At 52.4% G+C, this 25275-nt stretch overlaps 1 protein-coding gene across 1 annotated transcript; it reads right to left on the bottom strand.

Annotated features, from left to right (window-relative positions):
• Positions 1–4602: 4602 nt before the first annotated feature.
• Positions 4603–25141, bottom strand: WNT9B (Wnt family member 9B). The gene is made up of 4 exons (XM_081116181.1): positions 25045–25141; positions 10142–10398; positions 9317–9582; positions 4603–8598 (listed from the first exon to the last, which is right to left on the bottom strand). Exons 1-4 carry the CDS (start codon positions 25122–25124, stop codon positions 8125–8127), a joined length of 1077 nt encoding a protein of 358 aa, XP_080972307.1. The 5' UTR covers positions 25125–25141; the 3' UTR covers positions 4603–8124.
• Between the last annotated feature and the right edge of the window lie 134 nt (positions 25142–25275).

The raw sequence follows: 25275 nt of genomic DNA, 5'->3' as shown, positions 1-25275 counted from the left end.
GGGGAGGCAAGGGGGAGTGAGAGAAGGGAAAGAGAGGAGAGAAAATGGCAGGGAGCACGGCTGATGAGGAGCCAGTGTGTCAGGGAGGGTCATAGTGTCCACTAGCACAGGAAGCCTGCTACGGTAGGACACTGCTGGGGAGGGAAATGGGGATAGGGAAACAGTATGGAGAGAAAGAGTCATAAATTCATTTATTCATTTGTCTTTTCACTCATCTATCTAATAAAGATGCCAATATTGAGATAATTGCTAATCAAGGTATATACAAAATGCTAAGTAAATGTAAAAGGAGCAGATAACTATTTGATGGGCTGCAGGAGTGGGAAAGTTAGGGGAGCAGGCAAATTTCGCTGAAGATAATTAGGCCAAGCCATGAAGCGGGCAAAGGAGAAGCCAGCCCCTAAGTCATCCCCAGCTCTGTGGCCAGTCTCTTTGGAACCTCTGAATCCTAGCCTAGCTGTTGCTCTCATGGGTTTGAGTCCTAGTTCTACTTGCTGTGTGACCTCAGGTAAGAAATTTAACCTCTCTGAGCATCTATTTTCAGCTGTAAGGTAGGGATGACACCAACTTGGAGGGTTGTCATGAGATTCAAATACACTAACGCATGAGAGGCACTTTGCAGGGTGCCTGGCACCTGTAGAGGACACTCTGCAAACTCTACCATTGATGTTGTCAGTATCGGCAGCAGCAGAAGCTTCCTTTACCCGACTCTGGGCCTCTGTCTTTGGTCAGGAGAGGAAAGCTGAGGTTGTTCCCGGCATCCCCCAGCCCGGGCCCCCGGCCCTTGGAGAAACATGAGAAGCAGAGCTTGAGGATCTAATGTGCACCCCCCACGCCCCTTAATCCTTCCTGAACTTGGGGGGGGGGATGCGGCCCTGCTGTAACACCTGCACGGCTCTGACATCTCCTGCCTCTGGGCAGAGAAAGCAATTTCAGAAATGACATGTTGCCAACAAGCAGAAATCAGCTTCTGAATTAAAATGTGTCGGCATCAGGTGACCCCAGGCTCGGAGGGCTGGCTGCATGAAGACAGCTGAGATTAGGGCCTGTCAGCCACAGGAGGGGCTGTGCGGGAAGGGGCGCAGGCACCCGGGGGGCTACTGCTGGCCGCCCCGGACTTGTTCGGACAGGGGGGCAGGAATTCGGATGCTGGGTCAGGTTCTCCTGCGGCTCTGACCAGCCTCACCCTCAGCTGTCCACTCTCGGGGTGGGGGCGGGGGTGGGGGCGGGGCAGGGAGAATCAGGGCTGGAGGGCTTCAGCATAAACACACTAATGGGCCCCAGAGAGAGGGAGGGAGGAATGTGGGCCCCACAGCCCGGGGGACTGGAGGAGAGACGGGAGTCAAGGGGGTAAGAACCCAAGGGGCCGTGGGCCGCTGCTTGGCAGGTATGCGGGGAGGAGAGAAGGGGAGAGGAAAAGAGAGGAAGACGCGGGGGAGGGCGGAGAGAAAGGGAAGAGTATCCCCGCAGCCAGGCCAACCTCGTGGTTCCCCGATGCCGCCTCCTCCCTGGCCCCCAGGCCTTTGCACAAGCCACACCCTACGCTATGGGACAGGAGGCCTGAAGGGCTGTTTCATTTCCAGGCCGGGTTGGACCTTGGGCATGGCAGGGAGCCCTCTGAGCTTTAGTTTCCTATCTATAAAGTGGGGACGATGGTTTTATGTACCTCTAGGGCTGTCACAGTGGGTAAGTGAGATGATCTGAGGGAACGGCACTAGAGTTCTGGTGCAGTCAGACGCCTCTCCCAGGGCTTACCATGCAGTGATCTCTTTTCTTTGTCTGTGACTTCCCTGAAGGCCTGGCCTAAGTCTGGTCACCACGGCACTCTGGCACATGCCTAGCACGCTATAGGTGGCCACTTAGTTTGCTGAGTGATTGGTTACAAGAAGGCACACCGGATGAGAGATGTGAGAAATGATAGGAAAGAGTGGGGGGGTAAGCAGAGGACCCTACCCCATAGCTCTCCCTCCAGAATGTCCCCACCCCAATCACAGGTCATTCCTCTGGTCTTTTGCAGCCTTCCTTCTTGTTAGCTAGACAGTGACCATATTTCCCTACTGTAAATTAAACATATGGGATCATCCCATGTTTTTCCTGGAGTTGGTAGAGGCAGAGTAATGGGCCTTGGGCCCATCTCAGGAGCTCCAGGACTTGGGGTCACCACAGTCATGCTCCACAGAGCTGGGAATCCAGCAAGTGCCAGCACAGGGCTGGTGGGGATGGAGGGTCCTCTGGGGTAGCAAAAAGGGAAGCTGAGTCACTGCTGAATCTCTAACGTTGGATGTGGGCCAGAGACAGAAGCAAGAATGTCTCATAGTTTCAATAGAGGAAGCTCCATCTTCTCCCCGTCACCACTGGTCTAAATGTCTTTCACAACTGCTACAGGAATTCCACTAGAAGATGGTACCACTTCTCACCCCCCGCTCAAAGCTAAGTCATCAGGGAAGAAACCCAGGAATTTGAGAAGATTCCAGAGGGCAGTGGGTATGAGTTAGGCATGAGAAAGGCATGAGTTTGAACCTCAGCTCTGCCACTCACTTGGCAAATGATTTAAGCTCCCTGAACCTCAGTTTCCTCATCTGTAAAATGGGGTAACAATTCTTACCCTGCAGGGTGATTGTGAAGATGAAAAGAAATACCATGGGGGTAAGGGGGAAGGGAAATCTCTTCTTTATGGAAGAATGTCAACTCAAAATAGGAATGACAGCATTAGAAAAATCACCATTTGCAATTGATTTGGGCAAGGATCACCAATGGAGGCTGAAACTATTGTGTAAAATATTATTGGGCCACAGGATATTCCCACAGTCTCAGAGCATCACCCCATAGATGAGTCATCAAGCACATGAATCACAAAGGGAAAAAGGCAATTTTACATCAGAGAGATCTGGCAGATACCACGTTAGCCAAGTGATGATATGCAACATCACCAGTAATGTTGAGAAACAGACATCTCATGGTGCCTGACAACACGTGCAGAGGACACGTATCACCCAAGTAGGCTTCTCGTCAAAGTGCTTAACCAGAATCTAATCACGAGGAGCCAATCAGACAAATCTCCATTGAGTAACATTCTACAAGACATCTGGCCTGAACAATTTAAAATGTCAATGTCATGAACACAAAGAAGGCAGGGGGACTCTTCATGATTAAGGGGGGCTAGAGAGACATGACGACAAAATGCAATGCTCCATTCTTGAGTGGATCCTGAGTCAGGGAAAAAACTAATAAAGGACATTTGGAGGGACAACTGGGAAAGTTTCAATAAGGACTGTGTAGTAGGTGATATTGTGTCAATGTCAAATTTCTTGGATGTGATGATGGCCTTGTGGTTCTTTCAGAGAATGTTCTTGCTCTTATATGAGATATATGAGAAAATATTTAAGCATCTTGGTGCCCACAGTGTTCTCACAAATGGTTCAACAAAATACACCCATGCAGAGTGAGCAAATGTGGCTAAATATCTTTAAAGGGTTGGGGGAGCGCCATGGGTAAGTACCCGCCTAGCGATTATCTTGGAAAGCACTGATCCACAGGAAGAATGGAGCACAGAGCAGCTAAGGGTGGAGAGGCCAGAGGGTCTGATTGGGAACCGGTTTACAGACAAGAGCAGGGAAAGGCTCAGATGGGGGTGGAGGAGGCTGGAAGTTACAAACACCTGTGTTGGCTTCCTAGCTATGTGGTCATCAGTGAGTCACTTAACCATTTTGTGCCTCAGTTTCCCTATCTGTAAAAAGGGAAGAAGGATGCCCTTCTTGTGAGGCTCAAGTGGGAAAATGAGTGAGAAATCCCTTGGGGCCCTGGAGCTTGCTGCTGCGTGTAGACACTTCTGCCTCAGCTCCAGGCCCAGGAACACTGGGCAGGAAGAGCGTGTTGGGACAGGCATGCAGGTGGAACTCTCAGTGCCCTCGGGGTTGGACTGTGGACCTCCCTCTGCCTCCCTCCCTGGGGACCCCTTGGGATTCCAACAGGGCTGGAGAGTAGGGGCAGGGCAGGGACAAGCCCTCTCTGCTTCCCTTTACTCAGAAAGGGGCCTCCTGCCCCATCAGACCCCTAGGAACAGTGGCTGGTTGAGGACATGCATTTCCCAAAGCATGCTAGGAGGGCAGTGTGGCCAGAGGAGGGACTCTTGGGTGGATACGCAAATGACCCAGACCATTGCACGGTGTGCCTTTCATTTCTCCTAACTGATCATAAGTCCTGAAGGTTCTGGCTTTGCCTTATCTTTCCCCCACCCCAGCCTGCATTGCTGGCCATGAAATGAGGGCTCTAGAAATACTTATCCTGTCTAGAAGGGGACTCAGGCTCTAGCCTGATCTAACTTGACATGTAACCTTGAATGGGTTACTTCCTTCCTCTAGGCCTCAGTTTACCCACAATCCATAAGGGTGTTCCATCCCTGAAATACTTATATCGAGGGGAGGCAGCAGTGGAGAGAGAAAGGAACACATACTTTGGAGGCTCTGTGTTTCAATCCTGACACTGCTGCTTGCTTGTGGCATTTGGGAGCCTTTACATCTATTTCCTTAACCATAAGATGGGGGTGGTTGTGCCCAATGTGTAAGGTGATTGCAATAAATGGAGACAAAGTGGGTACAGATAGCTGACGTGTAGTTTATTGGTTTAGTGTCTCTCTCCCCCAGTAGAGTGTCAGCCCCAAGAGGCAGGGACTTGGTCTTGCTCACTGCTGCACCCCAGCCTCCAGGGTGGTGCCTGGTGCTCAGTAGGACCTCCCTAAACAATTGTTGACTGCATGGATGGACAGAACAAGGTGCTCAATATATGATAGCTCCCACTGTAATTCTAAAACGTGCTGAGACAAAAAGCATTTGAAATCCACAGTTATTGAGAAAGAATACTCTGGAAAGCAGGCAATAATCTTCAGGGTTGGCATAGGTCTGTCAATCTGTGTGCCAAGTGATGAAGGAGGACACCACAGAAACTGGGTTTATCTGGACAAGGGAGTGGACATGCTGTGCCCATGAGAGCCAGGTGGAACATCCATAAGTAAATGGGCTGAGGCAGCTGGTACTTCGCAAACTGGGGAGCCCTGTGCCTCCTGTCCCTCAGGGCTCCCCCTCTCCAGTGGCCAAGTGGGAATGCAGGCCCAGCCTGCCAATGCAGCTGATTTTACAAGAGGAGCCAGAAACCCAACGGGAAACAATTCATTTTAAAGATAAAAACACAAATAAGAGCAAACAAATCCATTTGTGGCTGGGAGGAGTCCTGTGATGTCGCCCAACCTTCTCGGGCAGCCTGGGTAGGAAGAGGGAGGTCCGATGGTGGAGGCCCTAGAATGACCCCCACAGGGTCCTTGTCTTTCCAGACTTCTTGGGACACAGGGCTCCATTTGGAAAAATGCTGAAGTGCTGTCCTGATCCAAATGGTCCATGTCACACACCGTCAGGGAAGCCTCCGTTTCCTTGGGTCCTTGGGCTCAGGGCGTATCCGGGCTTTGGGGCTCCCAGGCTCACTATAAGTCAGTTCCCCATGCCTGGCACATGGAGAAGTTCAGTAAATGTTCATTGAAGGAACCTCTTCAGTGTGACTTTGAGCACAGCCCTCCATCCTGGGCCACATCTGTAAAACGGGCACAGTGATGTGGCCCCACCGACCTCACAGGAATAATGGGGAAATCAAGTGAGATTAAAGGGGCAATAGTGTTTCTGAAGATTGAAAGTGCTTTACAAATGCAAGATGTGGTCATCCCTGTTACCATTATTATTATGAGCAAGGCAGTTTTGCCAGAGCAAAAGAAGGGGCCTGGGACCCAGAAGAGCAGAGAAGTTACAGCTTCGCAAGGAAGACCCGGGTGGAGTCCACTAGGGCTCGTGCAGAAGGTGGGGGGCGGGGGGGCGGGGCATGCCACAGGTGCTGCCCACAGACTATAGAAACTGTATAAATAACATAAATATTTTCTCATATATCTTAGCTATATAAATTATTCTCTTTTGCCCTAAAATCTATATATGTGAGGTAGACAACAAATACCCTGTGAGTGTTCCCCTTAGAGCTATATAGAATTAGGGGTCTGTGGTCCCCAGGGTCCCAGCAGGAACTGAGGTGGACCTTCAGGGGCAACTGGAACAGAAAGGGTGGGAGCAAAAAAGAGAAGAGAGGGCTGGAGAAGGATGACCCCATAGGCCGAGGGGCCCTCAGAGCCTGCGTCCGTGCCCTTGGCCTGGGTTGTCAGTGTTGGTGGCCAGCAATGGCCTTGGTCCCTCAGAGTCTGCCCTTTATTCTCATGCACCCCCAACATTGCTGGCCATGGAGTCGGGGTACAGATGGCATGTTGGTGGACCAGGCCCCCTCTTCCTGCCGCCTTGGGCCTGGGGCTGAGCCAGGGTGGAGGCAGAGTTGGGTCTCACAGGAGCAGGATGGATCAGGCTGGCAGAGAGAGAGTCTCCACATGGTGGGGGTGTGGAAGAAAAGAGAAAACCAGCCCTCTCTCCTTTTTGCTCTTTCTGCCAGATTTGGGCCAGCTGCTTGGGTCAGTGGCCAGTCTAGAGAGGGGTCTCATCAGCACCTCTGCAGCCAGAGATCCTTCCAGCATCCTGCAGGCTGCCTGATCCACGATGATGACAGGCAGCCCCTTCTCACTCTCAGGGAGCCCCGGGGCTTCTTCCTGGGGCCTGCGTGGACAATTTTTGAGCATTCAGCTGATTCTGAAGTTTCCTGTTTCAGCGAAGGGTCAGCAACTCTGGGTTCAGAGAGAGAGGAAGCTGACAGAGGGCGCGGCTGGGCCAGCAAAGTGGCCAAGGGCATCCCAGAGGAGGTCACTTCCTCCAACTGGCACTGCGCCCTGCTCTGGGGAAGTATGCAGCCTCCAGCAAAGTGATCCCTGCAAAGTCTTGGTCCTGAACCAGAGGGGTGTGTGCTGCTAAACGAGAACCCTCAGCCTGGCAGGTCCAAGGGATATGTGCGTGTGTGTGTGTGTGTGTGTGTGTGTGTGTGTGTGTACCAGCCTCTCTCTCCTCCTCCCCACACAGGGCCTTGGTAGATAGCATTGAAATGTCCACAGGGTTGGAGAAAATTAGCAAAGTTACTTCTGTTCCTCAGGTAGAGGGGCCATTAGTAAATAAAGGGGCCCCCAGGCTTTGCTAAAAAACCAGGCTTAGCAAAGACTTTCATGCCCCTGGGCAAAAACCTTAATTAAATGAGTAGCCGTAAGAGTAGAAATATAACCAGAATCAGATCACATAAGCCAACTCTTCTGTGTCACCAGGCTGAGACACTGAGCTTGCCGTATCCCTCTCCTGGGCTGGGACTAAAGGTTCTGTGTCCCAGGGAAAACAGGGAGGGTTCACTGTCTCCCAGTGCAACCTCAGTGCACCATTTGAGCCCTACCCTGGGGACTGGCTCTCCCTATGGGTCTTGCATCCACTGTGTTTTACTGAGCAGGGCCGGGTGGGTGTGGATAACAGCTCTCAAGACAACACTACGGCCTCAGCACAGGCATATTTTAAACACAACCAAGGACACAGAGTTCCAGAGCATGTAACTGACTTGGGTCCACTCAAGCCCAGAAAGCTTTCTTTTCTCAAAACCAACAGCTACCATCACCTGGCCTCTCCCCTCATCTCTAGCACAGCAAAGCCATTTGGGTAGTGATGGTGCGTGGTCCCCGGGCTCACTGCGACCTGAGCAGGGCCCAAGGGAAGGACCGCCTCATCCCAGCCGGATTCCAGCCTTGGCTTCCAGCTGACACTGCCTCTCTGTGCCTTCTTGACCCAGAAGCTCAACTCTCTGCATCTTTCTGGCTCTAGGAATTGAGATGGTGGGAGAGTCCCTCTCTCCCCTCTAAAACCTCAGTTTTGCCCACCTCCTTGTCTCTCTTATTTCCTTCCACAACTTTCCCACTCTGCCTTCCTGCTCCAAGTCCTCAAAAGGCTGAGGACCCTCGGGTTCAGGATTAGGGCCTGCACCTCCGGTGCTGAGTGTTGAGGGAAGGGAGACTGCCAGGCGCGATGGAGAGGAGTACATGTGCTCTGGCACATACACTGATGAGCGCATGCATGCAGGTGTACCTGCCTGGAGGGACCAGATGGACAGCGGGGTGGCCTCCAGGTGCTGGGCGCCGAGAGAGGTCCTGGCAGTGCCCGGCTGGCACACTGGGCAACAGACCTAGTGCTTACAGGTGTACACGAGCTCTTCCTGCACACACTGCTGGCACTCCACGTAGCAGCACCACTGCACCTGGCAGTGGCAGGAGAAGGCCACCAGGCGGCTCTGGGTGTCATAGCCCCTCCCGCAGCACAGGCTGCTGCAGCTGGCTTCCCGGGAGCACACTCTGCCTGCAGTGCCAGGGGAGTACTTGCTGGGCCGGCAGAAGCTTGGTGAGTCCTCCATGTAGACCAGGTCCCCGGGCCGGGGGGCCAGGCCCTTGGTGGCACTGCCCAGCTTGGCAGGTGCCCACAGCTCCAGGCGGCCCAAGGCCTCGTTGGTGGCACTGGACACCTTGACGGCTGAGTCATAGCGCAGCTTCAGCATCTGGCCCGTCTCTCGGAAAGGGGAGAGCTGCTTCCAGCAGGTGCGCACGGCACAGGAGCCCGACACGCCGTGGCACTTACAAGTGGTCCTGAGGCCACTCTTCACAGCCTGCGAGGGGAGGCAGAATGGGGGCATGGTCAGAGGCCCAGGGCGCCAACCCTGGCAGGGGAGTGGCAGGAAGATGGGAAAGCTAGCCATGTGGCAAACTAGCCCAAGGCTCCTCTTCCGCTGGGCCGAGGCAGTCCTACGCTAGCACGCATGCCTTGGTGAGAGCACGTGGGCTGGGCCTCAGCCCCAGCTCCTGCCCTTGGCCAGAGTCCTTGTGGGGTAGACAGCTTGCACGACTGAATATAGGAGCCGAGGTTTACGCCAACACAGTGATGAGGGTGCAGAACACAGAACTCATCCCAATAAACCTAGATGCTTTTTACCCTCCAGTCCTCGCACTGCTGTGTGACCTCAGCTAAGTCCCTTCCCTTCTCTGGGCCGCCTCCTTTTCCCATGTGTAAAACTGGAGGAAGAGTGGGGGTTTCACCCAATCAAAATTTTCAAACTATGTTGAAACTATCTAGGACCTCCAGGAAGGCTAGTCCTTGGAATGGAGACCCCTCTCCAAACATGTTCCTCCTCACCATGGCCTGGTCCCGAGCCTGGCTCCTGCCTGCTGCCCAGTGCCGATGACACCCAGGACACTTCCCTGCTTCCCAGTCATGGTCCAGAGCAGATGCCCAAGGAATGTTGGTTGAAGGAATGAGGTTCATCTTAGGATGGCTCTGTGTGTGTGCTGGGGGTAGGGTGTGGGAAGACCACCAAGGAATGTGCTCACCTTGATGCCCACATTGGTGTTGTGGGCATCTACCCGTGCCCGCAGGTCTTTGCTTCCTCTCTTGGGCCCCAGGAAGTTGCTCAGAAACTTGGTGCTGTACTTGAGGTTGTCACCGCACACGCCCCACTGCCAGGCCTGCCTGCTTTCCAGGCCTGGAGAGTCGTCACAGGTGCAGCGCTCCATGCGCCCGGCACTGCAGGCCCGGGCCAGGGTGTGGGTGAGGGCGGCCGCGGACACCGAGTACAGGAAGGCCGTCTCCTTGAAACCTGGGCCGGGTGACAGGATGAGGGGTATGTGAACCCGAGGACGCAGCTCAGGGCAACTCTTGCACTGTTGGGGGGCATGGCCCAAAGCCGGCCTCCCTCATGGGCTCGCTCCCTCCTGCCCGCTCTCCAATGAGGTGCTGGTGACACTGGAGAGTGGAGATCAGCTCTGTCCCAGACCTGCTCCAGCCACGGAGAGCCACTGGCCTAGAGGGGGCTGGCTGCTCCTATACCCCATGGCTGCCTTTAGTAAAAGCCCCTGTTATAGCCCCTGCCTCGTGGTGACTGAGTCACTAGATGACCTGTTTCCCTTAGGCTGCAGGCTTTCTGAGCATGGCGGGGTCTGTGCCTTCAGCATCCAGCAGTGTCTGGCTCACTGTGAGCCTCACCAGATGCTTAGTGAACAGATGGCCAGTGGAGACACGGAGAGATGCGGGACAGGAGGGAGAGGGAAAGGCACTGTGCTGGGTTCGAAAGGGCAGTGTGGCCTAAGTGCAGGGGCCGGGCAGACTCCCTCCCAGTCCTCCCCCCAGCCCTCCCCACCCCCAGCCCTCCTCCCTACCTCTCTTGAGCAGGCCTGTCCTCCCCTCCAGACTGCAATTCCAGCGCTCATGCCGAAACTGGAACTGACACTCGAGCAGGCTGAGGTGGGCAGCATCCTGCAGGGTCTCAGCCAGGCCCGGCTCCCGCCGACAGAGCTGCTTCTGCCGGCGCGACAGCTTCAGCAGGTCACACTGCTTCAGGTGGGCCCCACCCTGCGCTGGGGCCACTGCGGTGCCCATCCCTGGGAAGGGCGTCAGGACCTCCCGTCCCGTCAGGCTAGAGAGGGAGAGAGAAGGGAGACCTGTGACCCTTGGGGGTCATAATGGGGTGGTGGAGTCGGGGGAGAGAACTAAAGAGGACAGTTCCTGAGGATGTGGGCAGGTGAGGAGAAGGTGGCCTTCTTGGGGGGCTTCATTGTTTCTGGGAGGGAGGCCAGCCCCATGGGGTTACATTCCCATTTTGTAGGGTAGGAAACCAAGGTGCTTATAACAAGGGCTAGTGCAGGATCCCAGACGCCTCCTCCAGATGCCAAAACCTCTGATCTTTTTACCCACAATTTCCCAAACTTGCCCAATCAGGATAATCAATCCAGGATGCTTATTAAAAATACAGATTCCCAGAATCCACACTTGACAATTCTGCTTCTGTTGGTCTGGAGTGGGGCCTGGGGACTCTGCATATTTACCACATCCCTGGGCAGCTTCAATGATGGGGGAAGTTTGGGAAACACTGCATGTAATGTTGGCTACTGTCGGGAGGGGAGAGCCACATTTCTAAGAGGGGCCAGGCAGAGCACTGTAGACAGTGAGCAGACACCGAGCCATTCTTCCCAACAGCCCTCTGCCCCTTATATATGTCACCGCCCAAGTAATCCCAGGCCAACCTAACTTGCTTCCATAATTCCCAGATAGATCTTCAGCCATCTGGTCACTCAGTGCCTATTACAGAGAGATGCTTGGGGAATACCCACATGGATGGAAGGAGGGAGGGAAGGAAGGAAAGGGGGGTAGGTGGATGGATGTACAGGCTGCCAGATGGGTGAATGAAGGGGAAGGGGCTGAATTTCCATCAGGCCATCAGCCCCAGACTTCTCGTTCTACAACATCCGAAGTTCATAGATTCTGGAAAACATATCATCCCAGACCCAGGCTGGAGGGGGTAGCCCCTTTTTGGAACATGCTGGCCTCATGGTCAAGGTAAAAGAGCAAAGGTAGAACCACAATGGGTCTTCAAGCTCCTGCTTGAATGTGGCACTGGCCATTCATGCCCGTGTGCTGCTGGCCAAGGCAAGTCCTGGCCAAGCCCTGAGGGGTCAGAAAGGCCCATGTCCCATGGACACAAGGGCACAGTTCTCCTGTGTGGAGCCACCTGCTCCAGCCAGGATATCTGGCTAGATGCCACGCCCCCCCGTCTGGGTGGGTGTGGTTCCTGGCCAGGCCCCAGGTGCCCCAAGAAAGTGCCTGTAGATTCCAAATCCATCAGGTGCAGCCAACCCAGTGTGGAGCATATCTCTGAAACCTCCGAGCAGAGACAGATGCTATCAGGCTCCTCCTGGCCCAGCCTGGCCCTGGGTTCCCCTCCCAGACAGGGTGAGGGCTGGGACCCGTTAATCATTAATCTGGGGGCAAATGGGTAAATTTCCAGTCCACCAGGTCTACACCCAAACCCCTCCCTGCAGCCTGGCAGGAAACCCTTAGAGCTTGACCCTTGGCTGGTCCACAGCAGAACCTGATGTCAACTCCGGCTGAGAAGGCCCCACCCGGACCAGCTTCCAGGGTGGAAGGCCACTCAGGGGCTGCAGGGAGCAAAGGGGCAGCAGGCATGTAGCCCCTCCAATGTCCTCCCCACACCAGGGACAGCTTCTGTTCACGTAGTTCCTGTGTTTCAGAAATTGGGACCTTCCTTGTAGCAGCTGATTGACAAGCAGGGAGTGATGGGAATTTTGACCAATGGGGCTGCATATCCTTCAAAGCCTGTCTCAAATGCCATTTTAAGAATAATAGCTATTATTGTATCATTAGAACTATATTATGTGATATGATATGATATATGATACATCTACCATATTTTGAGTGCCTATTATTAAGCCCTTTAAATTACTATGTGGACACAAGCTGGGTTGGCTACTCTGGCCTGTGGACCAATGAGGATCACGTGACTCAAGCTGGGCCAATCAGTCCTTTTTCTGGGAATTTGGAATTTGAATTAAGAGAGCATACAGCTGCTTTCTTTCTCTTTCTTTTTGGGTGACTGGGCCTGTAACGCAGGTGATACAAAAGGGAGCTGGTCTAAAGAGAAAATGAACCAAATGCACCAAGAAAAGCAGAGGTGAGAGCGGGAGGGAGAATCTGGGCTGCAGAGTCTTCCTGAGGTCAGCTGTGTTCTTACCTGAGATGCTCCTACCCGAAGTACAGTGTCAAGGCTTGGAGTTGGTTTGTCTCACTAAGGGTGCCAGTGCCCCTGATCGTGACCTTATGAAAGCTGTGGGGAACCAGTGTGCCCTCGACTGCACTTGTGAGCCAGGCTCGGCGCCCTTTCCCCATACACAGGCACATGTTTTGCGTTTTGTTTTTTAATTTCATGTAATAGACTCTGTGATTGATGGCCCCAGGAGTCCAGTATAAAGTCGGTTAATTTTATTAGCGGTAATGACACTTAGTAGCGATTAATGGTCAGGAAAGGCAGCCAACCGCACAGGGGCCTCAGGCCACACTGGGCCTTGATCTGCCCAGGGCTGCCCTCAAAGAAGGCTCCCCAGCACTGCCCTGCGGGGCCTAGGAAGACAGCTGGGAGCCCTTCCAGGACCCAGTTTCCCTTTTATTTGTTTCCATGTTGTGGTTTGAGATTATATTTCCTTTGAAGAAATTGGGCCATGACATCAAATTTAGAAAACACCTGAAGGCATTTCCTTAAACGGTGCTTGTGAACTCTTCTACACGTGCCCATCCCAGAGCGTCTGCTGGGAAGCTTTCTTCCTAGACCGCAGAAGAAATCTAGGTGGTGCAGGTTCTGGTCTGTTCCAGGGTCAGTGGGTGTGATGCCCTCCCCTTGAAGAAACCACACTCTCTGGCACCCAGGCCTGAGAAGCCCACCCACCAGGCCGCTCTGCAAAAATCTCAATTGCCTACGTGTTAGTTGAGCCCCATGGGGGTAAACTGGAGAAGATCAAATGAGCTTTGTTAGTCTAATGAATCCAGACAAAATCTGGGGTTTCGATAAAGACACTGCTCCGTGGTGAGGTCAGAGCTATCTGCCAAACAACTGACCAGCATTCTGAATGGAAGAGCAGAAGATGGAGAACTTGCAGGCTTGCTAATGGCTTTTCTAGGCCGGGAGACAAGCCCTCATGTTTTCTCTGCCTGGCTCAAGTGCTCCTGAGCCCCTGAGACCACCTCCCTTGTTGGTTGTACCTGCTTTGGCCCAGCTGGTCTCCCGCATTCCTGCTTCCAGTCCAGCTCCCCGAGATTGATTTTCAGACTCTGTTTCCCCATTAAGGAAGCAACAACCCCATTCTCCTTTCTTCTTTGCCTGTACCCTCTGCCTCTGCACCCTTGGCCCGTGACCCTTAGGTTAATCATAAGACAGGAAGCCCCCAGTCCCGCACAGTGAGATGTGTCTGGCTCTGTCCCCAGACCATCCCCAGACACTTCCCTGGCCACCTTGTCTCCCTCCAGAGTGGGAAAAGACAAGGGCGCCCCTCAGAACTTCATCTCACCCCACCGCAATGCCCCCTGCCCCCCAATCTCTTCTGTCCACTCCTGGCCCTTCCCACCCCTGCCTCCTTTCACATTCCCCAATGCTCACCCCATCCACAGTTTTGGCTAAAGCCGCCCCATCTGGGATGACCTTGAAGTAAGCAAAGGAAGGTTCTCCAGGCTTTGGGGAAGGCTTCCCTGGAGACCGCTTAGGTTTACCATCAGCAGGACCCAGGAACCATCAGACCCCTGAGAAGAAATGGGGTTCATCCTGAAACAATCACCCATCACCTGCTGGAGTGTGGGGACCCAAGGACCTCAAGCCCCCAAGGCTGTTCTGACCTGGGTAGTTGGGTCCCAGGTCTGCCCTCACTCACTGGTGACCTCGAGGACGTCCACTCACCCCCTGAACTCATTCCATCTAACAGGTACATGTTGACTAGTGGGAGAGCATGATCGGAGCCAGACTGCTTGAATTCAAATCCCACCTCTACCTCTTACTAGCTGTGCCACCTTGGGAAAGGGACTCCACCTCTCTGTGTTTCGTCTGTAAAATGCAGATAATCACAGTACCTGCTTCACAGGGCTGTCCTGAGGATAAAATGAGTTCTTATTTATAAAGCTCTTAGAACATGCCCAGCACATAATAAGCTCCAGATAAGTGTCCTTCTTAGGCACCTGCTATGTGCTGGGCACTGTGCTGGGTGCTGGAACCTGCTTCTGCCCTCCAGGACCTCACAGTCTAGAGAGAACTTGGCTGGGCTCAAGAGTTCCATACTCTCCTGAGGCTCCAAGGGGCAAGGGAAGAAGGAAGTTTTGAACCAGTCCAGCTTCCCAAGGAACAATCAGTAGCTGCTCAGGGACTCAGATCTGAGTTTCTAGCCCCATCTGGGTGAGAACCTGACCTTGGCCAGTACCCATCCTGCCTGTAGTGGGAGGTCTGGGGGAGGGGAGGAGGCAGGAGGAAGCTCCCAGATCTGGCAGGTGGAGGGCATTTTCCATCACCTGAGGCTGCTCCAGGCTCTGTTTTTCTACTCCCCCACTCCATACTTGTTTCTGCTTGAGAGGGTCTGAGGGGTCCAGAGGAGGCCGCCTCCAGGATGTGGTGGCTAAGTGGGGGGTGGCACAGGACGAGGCTGGTGGTTTCTAGGGCACCAGGTCATGCCAGCATGTCTGGACCCTTAGCTGGAGGGGCCAAGAGTTGGGCCTGGCACCAGGGCCCATGCCAACTGCAGGGAGCTGCCTGGGAACCAGGAAAGCCTTGCCCTGCCTGGAGCATTGGCCTTGGCCCTACAAAACCCCATTAGATGCTCCGATAACAGGCTTCCGCTGCAGGGCCATTTACATGGTAAGTGCTCCTTTTGTGCTTTCATCTCAAACATCTCAGCCCACCTTTCCCAGCCTCCACTAAACCCCCTATGCACACACACACACACACACACACACACACACACACACACACACTCATACACTCACACACTCACTCACACTCAGTTACCCCAACCCATGCTCTCCACTACCCACCTCTTCCCAGCACGGGAGAGTTAGTGAGGGCAGTGACTGGCCCAGGTAGAAAGAAGCATGGTTCCGAGCAAACAGTCCTTCAGAGAGGGGACCCCTCAACACCCCCCCCCCAGGCTTCTCCCCTCTTCCTGTCATTGGGAGTTCTGAGCAGCACATCCTTCCCTCCACCTTTCAGACTCCCGCCTCCTCCTGGACTCAGTGTCACCTCAGGCCTCCTCTGAGAAGACGAGATGTCCTCAATGAGCAGCCTGGCAAATTCAGCAGGTACCACTTCCTCGCTTCACTCCAGCTCCCCCAGCCCCTCCTTTCACTCGCTCACTCATTTAAAGTGAAGATAAAGGATTTTATTGAGCATCAGCTTCATGCCAGGTCTATCCACAGAAGACTGAAGTAAACAAGGACACTCACTACTTCCCTGTCTGGGTCCCCCAGCCCCTCCGGGGTCCTTTCTTTCCTCCCCAGCTCTGAACCTCAGAACCCACCTTGAGGACTGAATCTTGTCTCCACCTCCCCCCAGGAGCCCTCCAGGGCCTCGTCCCCACCCCCTCCCTGCTCGGAGGGAGAGAGCCCGGCCCAGCTGTGGGCTTTGTCTCTCCAAGCACAGCTCCCTTCCTGCTTCCGCAGGCTGGGCCGCCCGCCGAGGATGGCACCGGGAGACGTGTGCTCATGGCGGTGGGCAGCCAGCAGCCCACACAGCAGGCGTGCTTTGCATCTCAACAATCTCCAGTATTCAGAGCATAACTAGTGCAACATCTGGAAAGGAAATGCTTCCCCCTTCCTCCCTCCTGTCTCTCTCCCTCTCCACTCAGGCTCAAGCTGAAACTGAGAGGAAGCCTTCGCCCCTCACATGCGTGGATCAGGTGGCCTGGGGGGTCCCCAAAGTCACTCCTGTGCAGAGGAATCCCTCGCCTCTACAGCTCCCCCAGGTCTCTGGCTGGGTCCAAATATACACCATTTGAATTATTATATTTTAGGGCTGCATTAACCCTTCAAGATCACCTAGTCCCGAGATTTTGCCCTGATGGCTCTTGGGAGGTACCCCAGAGGCTTCTGGGGGCAGGGAGGAGGGCAAGAGGTTTGCCAACTGTCTCTGCTTTGACCTGTCTGGTGCCTTGAGAGTTTGTGTAAGATTTGCTGTCCAAGGTGACCCACTGAGTTAGTGGCAGAGCCAGGACTGTGCCCCAGGTCTCCTAAAGGTTTCTATGAAGCCATCTGGTGGTTTCTGCTTTTAGTTTCCATGTAAGGCTTCAGGGAAGCAAAATTAGCCATCACCACAGCAAATGCCTAGGATGATAGGAATACAAGACAGGTAGGTTTGAAGGAAAGGAAGCCTGGTCAGGACTCCTCTGGCCCCCTAGGAAGCCAAAGGGAGAGAAAGACTCTTTGTTTAAAAGATTACTATTCCCTGGTCTAAAATTCACCCTCTTTTTAGCCAAAAGTCAGAAATAAAGCTTCTGACTTTAGAGAAGCAGCCTGCTTATTCATACTAAAGTGTGAGAGTCTGATATAATACCAGTGCCTGAGAACATACTTTGCTAGATAAAAAAATGGTCAGAGGAGAGTGGCTGGGATTGTGAAGAGAGAAAGGGGAGGCCTGGGGCAAGTAGAGGGGAGAGTAGAGAAAGGGGAGGTCAGAAGTCCTAAAAACAAGCTTCTCCAGCTTCTTTGGTTCACAGACCCAGCCCTGACCCAGGGGAGGAGCAAAGCAGGAGGCATGGGGTGGGCACAGCAGGGAAAGGCTAGCCGTTGCTGAGGCTGTATCTCATCATGGCAAGCAGCACCCCCATCCAGCTCTGCCCGAACCAAGGAAGCTGGCTCCTAGACTGGGTAACTTTGGCCAACTTATTAACTATGGCAAGTTGACCAACTAACTATAACTAGTATGGCGTGCTCTTGAGTGGTCACCCTCTCCCCCATGGACAGGAAGGCTCAGGCTGGATGTGGGTCCTGGAAGAGCCAGGCCCCTAGGGAATGCCTCCTGTGTGATCACTTTGTGACAAGGACAGTTCCATTGTTTGCAGGTGCTCTAGGCAGAGATGTCCCATGCTGCAGATTCCATGTGTCCTCCTGCAGGTCTTGGGAATGGCCCACACCCCTCCCCTCAGCTCCAGGAATAGCAGGAACCTCCTAACTCAGTCAAAGAGCCACTTCCTGAAGATCCCTAGGGAGGGCCAGAGTGGTCCAGGACAGTCCCAGGGGCCTTGGGAACAGATTGGGGTCCTCCAGAGCAGGACCAGAACAACTTCCCACCTGGGACCATCTTGGACCCACAATGAGCCAGGGCTCTAGCAGAGGGCCCCTTTCCTCAGGCCAGGCCAGTCTCCTCCGTGCCCTCCAGCCATGGCTCTCAGTCCAACCTCCATGCCTTTCTTCATGCCGTACCCCCTACCTGGGATGCCTTTCCCAGTCCCAAACCCTATGGGTCCCCTGTACTCTTTCACACTGCTGCCTTTTTCAACAGTGCAGAGAATAGGAAGGGTGACCCAGAGGGCCCATCCAGTTCTAACATGGTATGATGCTTGTCTGCTTCCTCCAGGAAGCCCTCCTTACTTGCCAGCCCCATCTCACTTTACCCATCCTCTTTTTGTCTTCTTCCACTTTTGCAAAAGTGTGGTTGGAATTTTTCTCTCCCTCCTCAGGGCTGTACAGACAGTCTCTCCAAGTAGCCTGTAAGCTCCTTGGCAGGGATCATAGTATCTTATCCCCTGAGGCCCTCCTGTCCCTAGCCCAGATCTCCCACCCCAAGCAAGTGTCCCTCAGACATCTGCTGGTTGCCTAAATCCCTCAGATGTCCAACCCCAGGCAGAGTGTAGCTCTAGGCCCTCCCTCAGCTTCCCCCAACCCTACTTCCTGGCCTCCCTGCTGTCTGGCTCCCAGGCTCAACCTGGCAGGCTCAGGGAGGGCATGGCTCTCAAGGAGCCTGCCAGTAACCACGCCCTCCCTGGCCCTTAAACTGTGCTGCACGTGCTCTCCCCAGTGCCAGCTTTCAGGGCCACCTGGCTGTGGTCAGTTGGACCCTGAGTCCTCCAGCTGTTTCAGCCCCTATGGGGACAATCTGTGCTCAGGGCAGCCTGAGCCTACCTTTGATACCAAGCAAGGACCAGCCAAGAATGTGGCCCAAGTCTTTCTTTAAAACACAACTTGCACAGCCTCTTGTGGTGACATGTGCTGAAAGTCTGCCACAGGTTCACAAACCTTTTTCCACAATTCCAAACTCCAGAAAGTTCAGAAAACTGCCAAGTTTTTGTACAGTTGTGATGAACACATATGGCTGAGACTTGAGCTGAACCAAAATGAGAATATTTATGGTCTTGATTCATCCCAACATGTAGATGCTTTTCTGCAAAAATGAAGTGCCTGATTATGGGGTGCTGCCAGCCACTAGCTGTGTGACTTTGGGCAAGGCACTTGGCCTCTCTGAGCTTTTCCCCCACCCACCTGCAAACACCTACTTCCTAGGCTGTCCCAATGGTTCAATGAGATGATATGCACATAAAGTGCTGGGCACAGGAAAGATTCAATTTATACAATAACTGGGCTAAAAATGAAGAGAGGAAGGAACAGGTGTCACTAAAGATGCTCCTTAACTTGGATGCTTTAAGATAGACCATGAAATTTCTCAGACTCCTTATACATAGATAGCATTTCAGCACTTTTATATACATTTGCTTCACCCTCACAACAACCCTATGAGGTTAAGGATTAACCCATTTTTATAGATGGGAAAACTGAGGTCAGAGCAGCTGACTGACTTGCCCTGGGTCACAGTTAGTAAGTGGTTGGATGAAGGATTTGAACTCAATTTGTGTGACTCCAAGTCCAGGGCCTTGGGCTGTCTCCAATCCTACTCAGGCTGATGCCAGGGTGGTGGCCCCTCACAGTTCCTGGCCCACTTCCTCTTAAGTCCAACTTCTACCTGAGCACATAATCCTAAAGGCACCAGGACCTCTATTCCTTAGGAGATTCCAGTCCAGGAGTTCCCCTGACCTGTTTCCCTCCCCTCTTTTTTCCACTCCGCAGCCTCAGAAACTCCACCATCGTCTACTGAGGAGGCTAGTTTGACCCTAAATCCAACTTTAGAGCCCAACTCTTGGGGGGGGGTACAGCTCAGCCAGGGACAAGCCTGCTAAATTCCTTCCCCAAACACAACGATTCTTATCAGTGATGTTTGGCTTGCAATCCACTACCCCAAAGCAGTAAAATTTATTTTATCCTTTCTTCCCTCCAACCCTGTTTTTTTTCAGGACCCAATTAATTCCTAAAAATGTTTTTTGACTAAAAATAAATACCATCCAAATACGTAAAACACTTAAGAATGGTTTTTAAAACATTTGTAAGACCTGCACAATGAAAATTACAAAATGCTGCTGAAAGAAATTTCAAAAGCCCTAAGTAGAGAGAGATGACTTGTTTATAAACTGGAATAAACAAAATTCAATATTGTTTGAATGTCAGTCTTCTATAAATTGGTTTATGAATTTAGTGCAATCTCAATAAAAATACCAACAAGATTTCCTATAGATATTGACAAGTTGATACTAAAATGTATGTGGAAATATAAAGGACCTAGAATAGCCAAAACGACTTTGAAAAAAGGCAGAGAACTTACAGTATTTGGTTTCGAGACTTACTCAACAGCTACAGTAAGCAAGACTGTGTAGATTTGGCAGAAGGGTAAGCATATAGATTAGTGGAACAGAATAGAGGGTCCAGAAATAGGCCCTCATGTATTGGCTTAACTAATTTTCAACAAAGATGACAATGGAGAAAGGATCATCTTTTCAACAAATAATGCTGGAGCAAGTGGAAATTCACATGAAAAACAGTAAACGTTGACCCTTACCTCACACCACACACACAAATTAATTCAAAAAGAATCATAGACCTAAGTGTAAAAGTTAAATCTATAAAGCTTCTAGAAAAAAACACAGGAGGAAATCTTCACAGCCTCTGGTAGGCAGAGGCTTCTTGGATAGGACATTTTAAAAAGCACAAAACACACAGGAGCATATTGAAAAATGGTACTTCGTCAAAATTAAAAACTTCTGTTCTTCATAAGACACCAATAAGAAAATGAAAGGGAAAGCTACAGACAGGGGTAAAATATTGCTAATATTTTCTGAGGACTTGTATCCAAAATAATAAAGAACTCTTACAACTCAATAATAAAAAAAAACAAATAACCCAATAAAAAAGATATTCAAGTGATCGATAGTCACATAAAAAATATTCAACACACCGTTCAATGACAGAAAAATGCAAACTCAAACCACAGCAAGATACCAACATATACCCAGTAAAATGGCCAAAATTAAGACTGACAGTAGCTGACAAGAACACGGAGTACTTGAAATTCTCACATGTTGCCGTATGAAACGGTACAGCCGCTCTGGAATACTATTCAACTGTTTCTTATAAAGTTAAACATATACGTACCACATGATCTAACAATCCGGTCTTAGATATTTATCCAAGAGAAATAAAAACATATGTCCACAAAAAGACATGTACATAGCAGCTTTATTTGGAACAGCCCCGAACGGGAAAAAATCCAAATGTCCATCGACTGACCAATGAGTAAACAAACTGAGGTACAGCCACACAATGAGTTACCACCCAGCCAAACAAGGAACGTGCTACCGATGTATGCAACGACATGGGTGAATCTCAAAGCATTATTTAGAGCAAAAGAATTCCTACAGCAAAGGCTATATACCACGTGATTCCATTTATATGAACTCCTACAATGGACAAAAATAATCTATAAGGACAGAAAGTAGAGAAGTGGTGGCTTGGGGCTGGTGGGGGAGGGCTGACTGCAAAGGAGCACAGGGGATCCTTTGGGATGAACGAAAGGTTCCATATAGTAATTGTGGTGGTGGTTACCCGAGGGTAGACATTTGTTAAAACCCAAACTGTACACTTTAGAATACATGCATTTTATCATATGTAATGTTGATTTGTGGGGGACAGTTAAGGTTGTGTTTTGCTTCCTCACAATGATAACATCTCCGCAATCCAAGAAGGTGGCTAGAACCCCAGCAACCACCAAGAGTACTGAGCACAGTTCTGAGCACTTAGTATGTGCCGGGCAACCCATCAGGCCTTTTCATTCATTGTCTCAATTAAGCCTCACACCAGCCTTTAGGTTGGGTGTTGTCATCACCCAAACTCAGCAAGGTTAAGACATTTGCTCAAAGTCACACAGTTAGCAAGAGGCAGGATCAGGAGTCAAACTCAGGTCCAGCTGATTCGAAAGACTGTGCTTTTCATAAATTTTTCTGTATATGTCCAGAGAGGAAAGAAACCCAATAAGCACAGAGGCCACACATTTAAAAAACAAACAAACAATGACTTAAAAAGTTGCATCCACAGGGACTGTTTCTAGTTACAAAGCCATTGGTATAACTTAATAACTGGATTGGATGACAAGGCTTGTCATGTGCCCAGCTTGTCACATTATACAATGCACGTTCATTTACAAAACATCACATTAGTTAATGGTTGCAGAATTCTCAAGCCAACTGAGTCTAAACATGAGCCCTTGAGTAATCCTAGACTTCCAGGCCAGGACCAGCCTGTTAGGGAACCTTAAGACCTCCAGATGCTAAAGACCCTAGAGGCAAGTGACTTGACCACAGACAACACAGAGAGTGGTCCAGAGCCAGGACAAACCCGGGTCCTTGACTTCTGGTCTACCTCCCATCCTACCATCAACATGCCATCCCCTGGGAGCCCACCTGGTACTCCAGCAGGACTCAATGCATCCTGGCTCATTGAGTACAGAAGAGAATGTTGTAGCCTCACCAATTCCACTACAGCCGAGAGAGTGTGACAGAGTTAACTAAGCAGGGGAGGGGCCACCCTCCTGTGCAGCTGCTGCTCCCCTGGGTGACCACACAGCATTAGCTCTGGAGGCTGTAGGGCAAAGAGCCCAGACTGGTTTCTATCCTGCCTCTCCCTCTAATTCTCTGTGTGACATTGGGTGGGTTGTAGAAACTTTCGGACCCTTGGTATCCTTTTGGGCAGTGTTTATACCCATCCTATATTCCTCAGGAATGGTTCTGAGAATCAGCTGAGAAAAGAGCTGTATGAGAACGTTATTTGTAAATTGCGATACTAGTTGTTATGTTATCATCACCATCAACAGAATTAGGCTCTAGGCTCATGCAAAAGCAGTAGAAGCCGCTGCCAGCTCACTGTGGTTTGGGAATGATGGTTGTTTCATCTCAAAAATGGGGACAATAATACATGACTTGCTTGAAGCAGGGAGTTGGACTAGAGACCCTTTGGGGGTCACTTCCAACTCTTACATCTATGACTATGATTTTGAAGACCCCAAAAAGTTTGGTTTCACTCGCTTTCCTGATGTTTGAATTTTCTTTTATCAAGATGCCAAAACACTTCATCTTATAATCAGAAATGAGACTCAAAAGCAAATGACCTGGAGAAGAGAGAGGCACATTGCCTCACATTCTTACTACAGTGTAAATGACTGATATACATTCCTTCCAGGGAGCAAATTCTGATGGGAAGCTGGGAACCCTGGCCTGCCTGGGAAGCAAGAGGACTTCTGCAGTGAGAATTCAGGCTCTATGAGGCCAAACACATAACAGCATGAGGCCCCACTTTTAGCTTATTCTCTTAGAGTTTGTCTTGCTCCCCAGGCTGTGGTGGTGGTGGCTTGAGTGCACTTTGCCAGCTGTGCCCAGCCAGGCTCACAACCTGGAACAGATGGCTTCAATACTCACATGACCCCTCTCAGCCCTAACCCAGTCCAAATCCATCATCTCCCCTCTCATTTCTAAGGCAGCCCCATGCTTATAGTCCTCAAATTCTAACCCCTTGCAATGCTTCAAACTCCTCTCCCTTCCAACAACACCAGCTAAGGTGGTCCAGGCTTCCTGGAGCCCCTTCCCTCCCACCCCACCTGGTCCTTGCCCCATCTCTAACAAACCCAAACCCAAAGCCCAAACAAACAAAAAACCGTGGAAATGAGCTAGTGTCCAAGAGGATGCAGGCACCATTTGTCCTCACTCTCTCCATTCCAGAAACCCTTGTCAGGGTTGGGATATCAAAGATACTGTGCCTGGTCTCCTTCATCATTGTCATCATCATCATCATCACTGGCATTAGTTGAGCATATACTATGTGCTAGACACTTTCCTCATTGCTTTACATGTACTAACATAATCTTCATGTGAAATAGGCCCTATTATCCTCATTTTACAGATGAGAAACCAAGGCACAGAGAGGTTAAGTGATTTGGCCAAGAGCACACAGCTAGCAAGTGGCAGAGTTGGGAACTGAACCCCAAATCTGTGCCCTAACCATTATATCCTGCCTGCTGAGGCAACAAGAGTGCCTTCAAGCCTCAAGTCATCGGGAAACAAGCATGTCTGTGCACTGCTCTTGGGGTGGATCTAGAGGCTCAGTCACATCGAGTGCATACCCTTTTTTGTAAAAAGGGTCATTGTAGCCCAGAGACGGATTGATCTTCCCAGGTCACCAGCAGCTGAGCCCAGAGCTAGGGTTTGAGCTGACAAACCATTGCCCCTTCCATATATTTCAAGAGAAGCCATTGCCCACAGCCAAGGAACGTTTTAACCAGAGGTCATGACCTGGAAATTAGCCCACAGCCCTGATTCCAGCCTGTGCAGGACATGTCAGACCCTGGCTCGCCCCTCCCTGGTAGGTCCTTAAAAGCAGCCTCTGGCAGGTCACCTGTTGGTGTTTTCTTGCTTTTGCTCTAGTCAGACTATAAACCTCACCCTGGAGTGAAGATCTTAAGGGGCATGATTCAAAGTAACAGACTGCACAGCGTTGGAGCTGGCTTTGCGTGGAGGTCAGGAAAGTGCCTTCACAGCCACGACCCCATCGCCCGCCCAAGTCCCTGCAGCTCAGGGTCAGGGAAGGGGGTACAACTGCCCGGTACCGCGCTTCCAACACGCGCAGTTCCCGCCCACGCGCTCCCCAGGTGTCAGCCCAGCTGCGCACCCCCTTTCCCCGCGCCGCCCCGCTCTCGCTCTTCGTCATTCTGAGAATTCACGCGACGCTAGGTCTGAGTTTTGGTGGGATTTCCCCAGCTGACAGTGCCCTCCCGCGTCTCCAGCAGACACCCGCACGGTCCGACGGTTCCTCTGGTCGTCTCGGATCTGCGCGATCCCCACCCCCGCCCTCCACCCCGCGCCCGGGGCTCCGCTCCGAGGAGGGAAGGCTGAGGGTGGGGAGGGAGCCCGAGGCAAAGACTGTGGCTAGACGGAGCCCGTGGCGGGGCAGACAGGGAGCCGGAGAGGCTCGGAGAGGGCGCCAGGGCGCGGGAGGGACACCTGGACAGGCTGCGACAGGGAGCGACGGGGCGGACCCGGCAAGGGTCCGAGACGCGCGCGGTACCCGGGACCTTGGGCCAGGGTCTGAGATCGCGCGGAGCGAGCGGGAAGGGGTCTCGGACAGGGAAGGGTGACAACAGCGCCGGCGAAGGGGACCAAGGAGTCGGGCGCTGGAAGGTGCAAGGGGGGGTCTGAGCCCAGGAAGCCAGAGACGGGGCTCGGGGCGCGAACTGCCCCCGCGAGGTGGGGCTGGGTGCGGCCAGAGCTAAGGTCCGAGTTCGAGATCCGGCCGAGGCCAGAGGGACGGAAAAGTTGGCCCCGCAGCAGCCGGAGGAGGGGCGGGCGCGCGGGCCGGGGGCGCGGCGGGCACTGACCCGAAGTAGGCGGCGGCGGCGGCGGCGGGCAGCGCCAGCAGGCAGAGCGCGGCCAGGGCCAGCGCGGGCGGGGGGCGCATGATGCCGGCGGCGCGGCGCCCAGGCGCATCTCCTCGCGCAGCTCGGCGCTCGCAGCGCCGCCACCAGCCGCCCGCGGGGCTTTAAACCCGGGAGGGGCGGAGCGGGGCGGGGAGGGAGGGGGCGGTGCTGGCGGCCACGCCTCCGGCGGCG

The sequence above is a fragment of the Miniopterus schreibersii genome (assembly GCF_964146895.1).
Source record: "Miniopterus schreibersii genome assembly, chromosome: 16".
NCBI classification, from domain to species: Eukaryota; Metazoa; Chordata; class Mammalia; order Chiroptera; family Miniopteridae; genus Miniopterus; species Miniopterus schreibersii.
The sequence above is the reverse complement of the archived record's forward strand: the minus strand, read 5'-3'. Positions and strand labels throughout refer to the sequence as shown.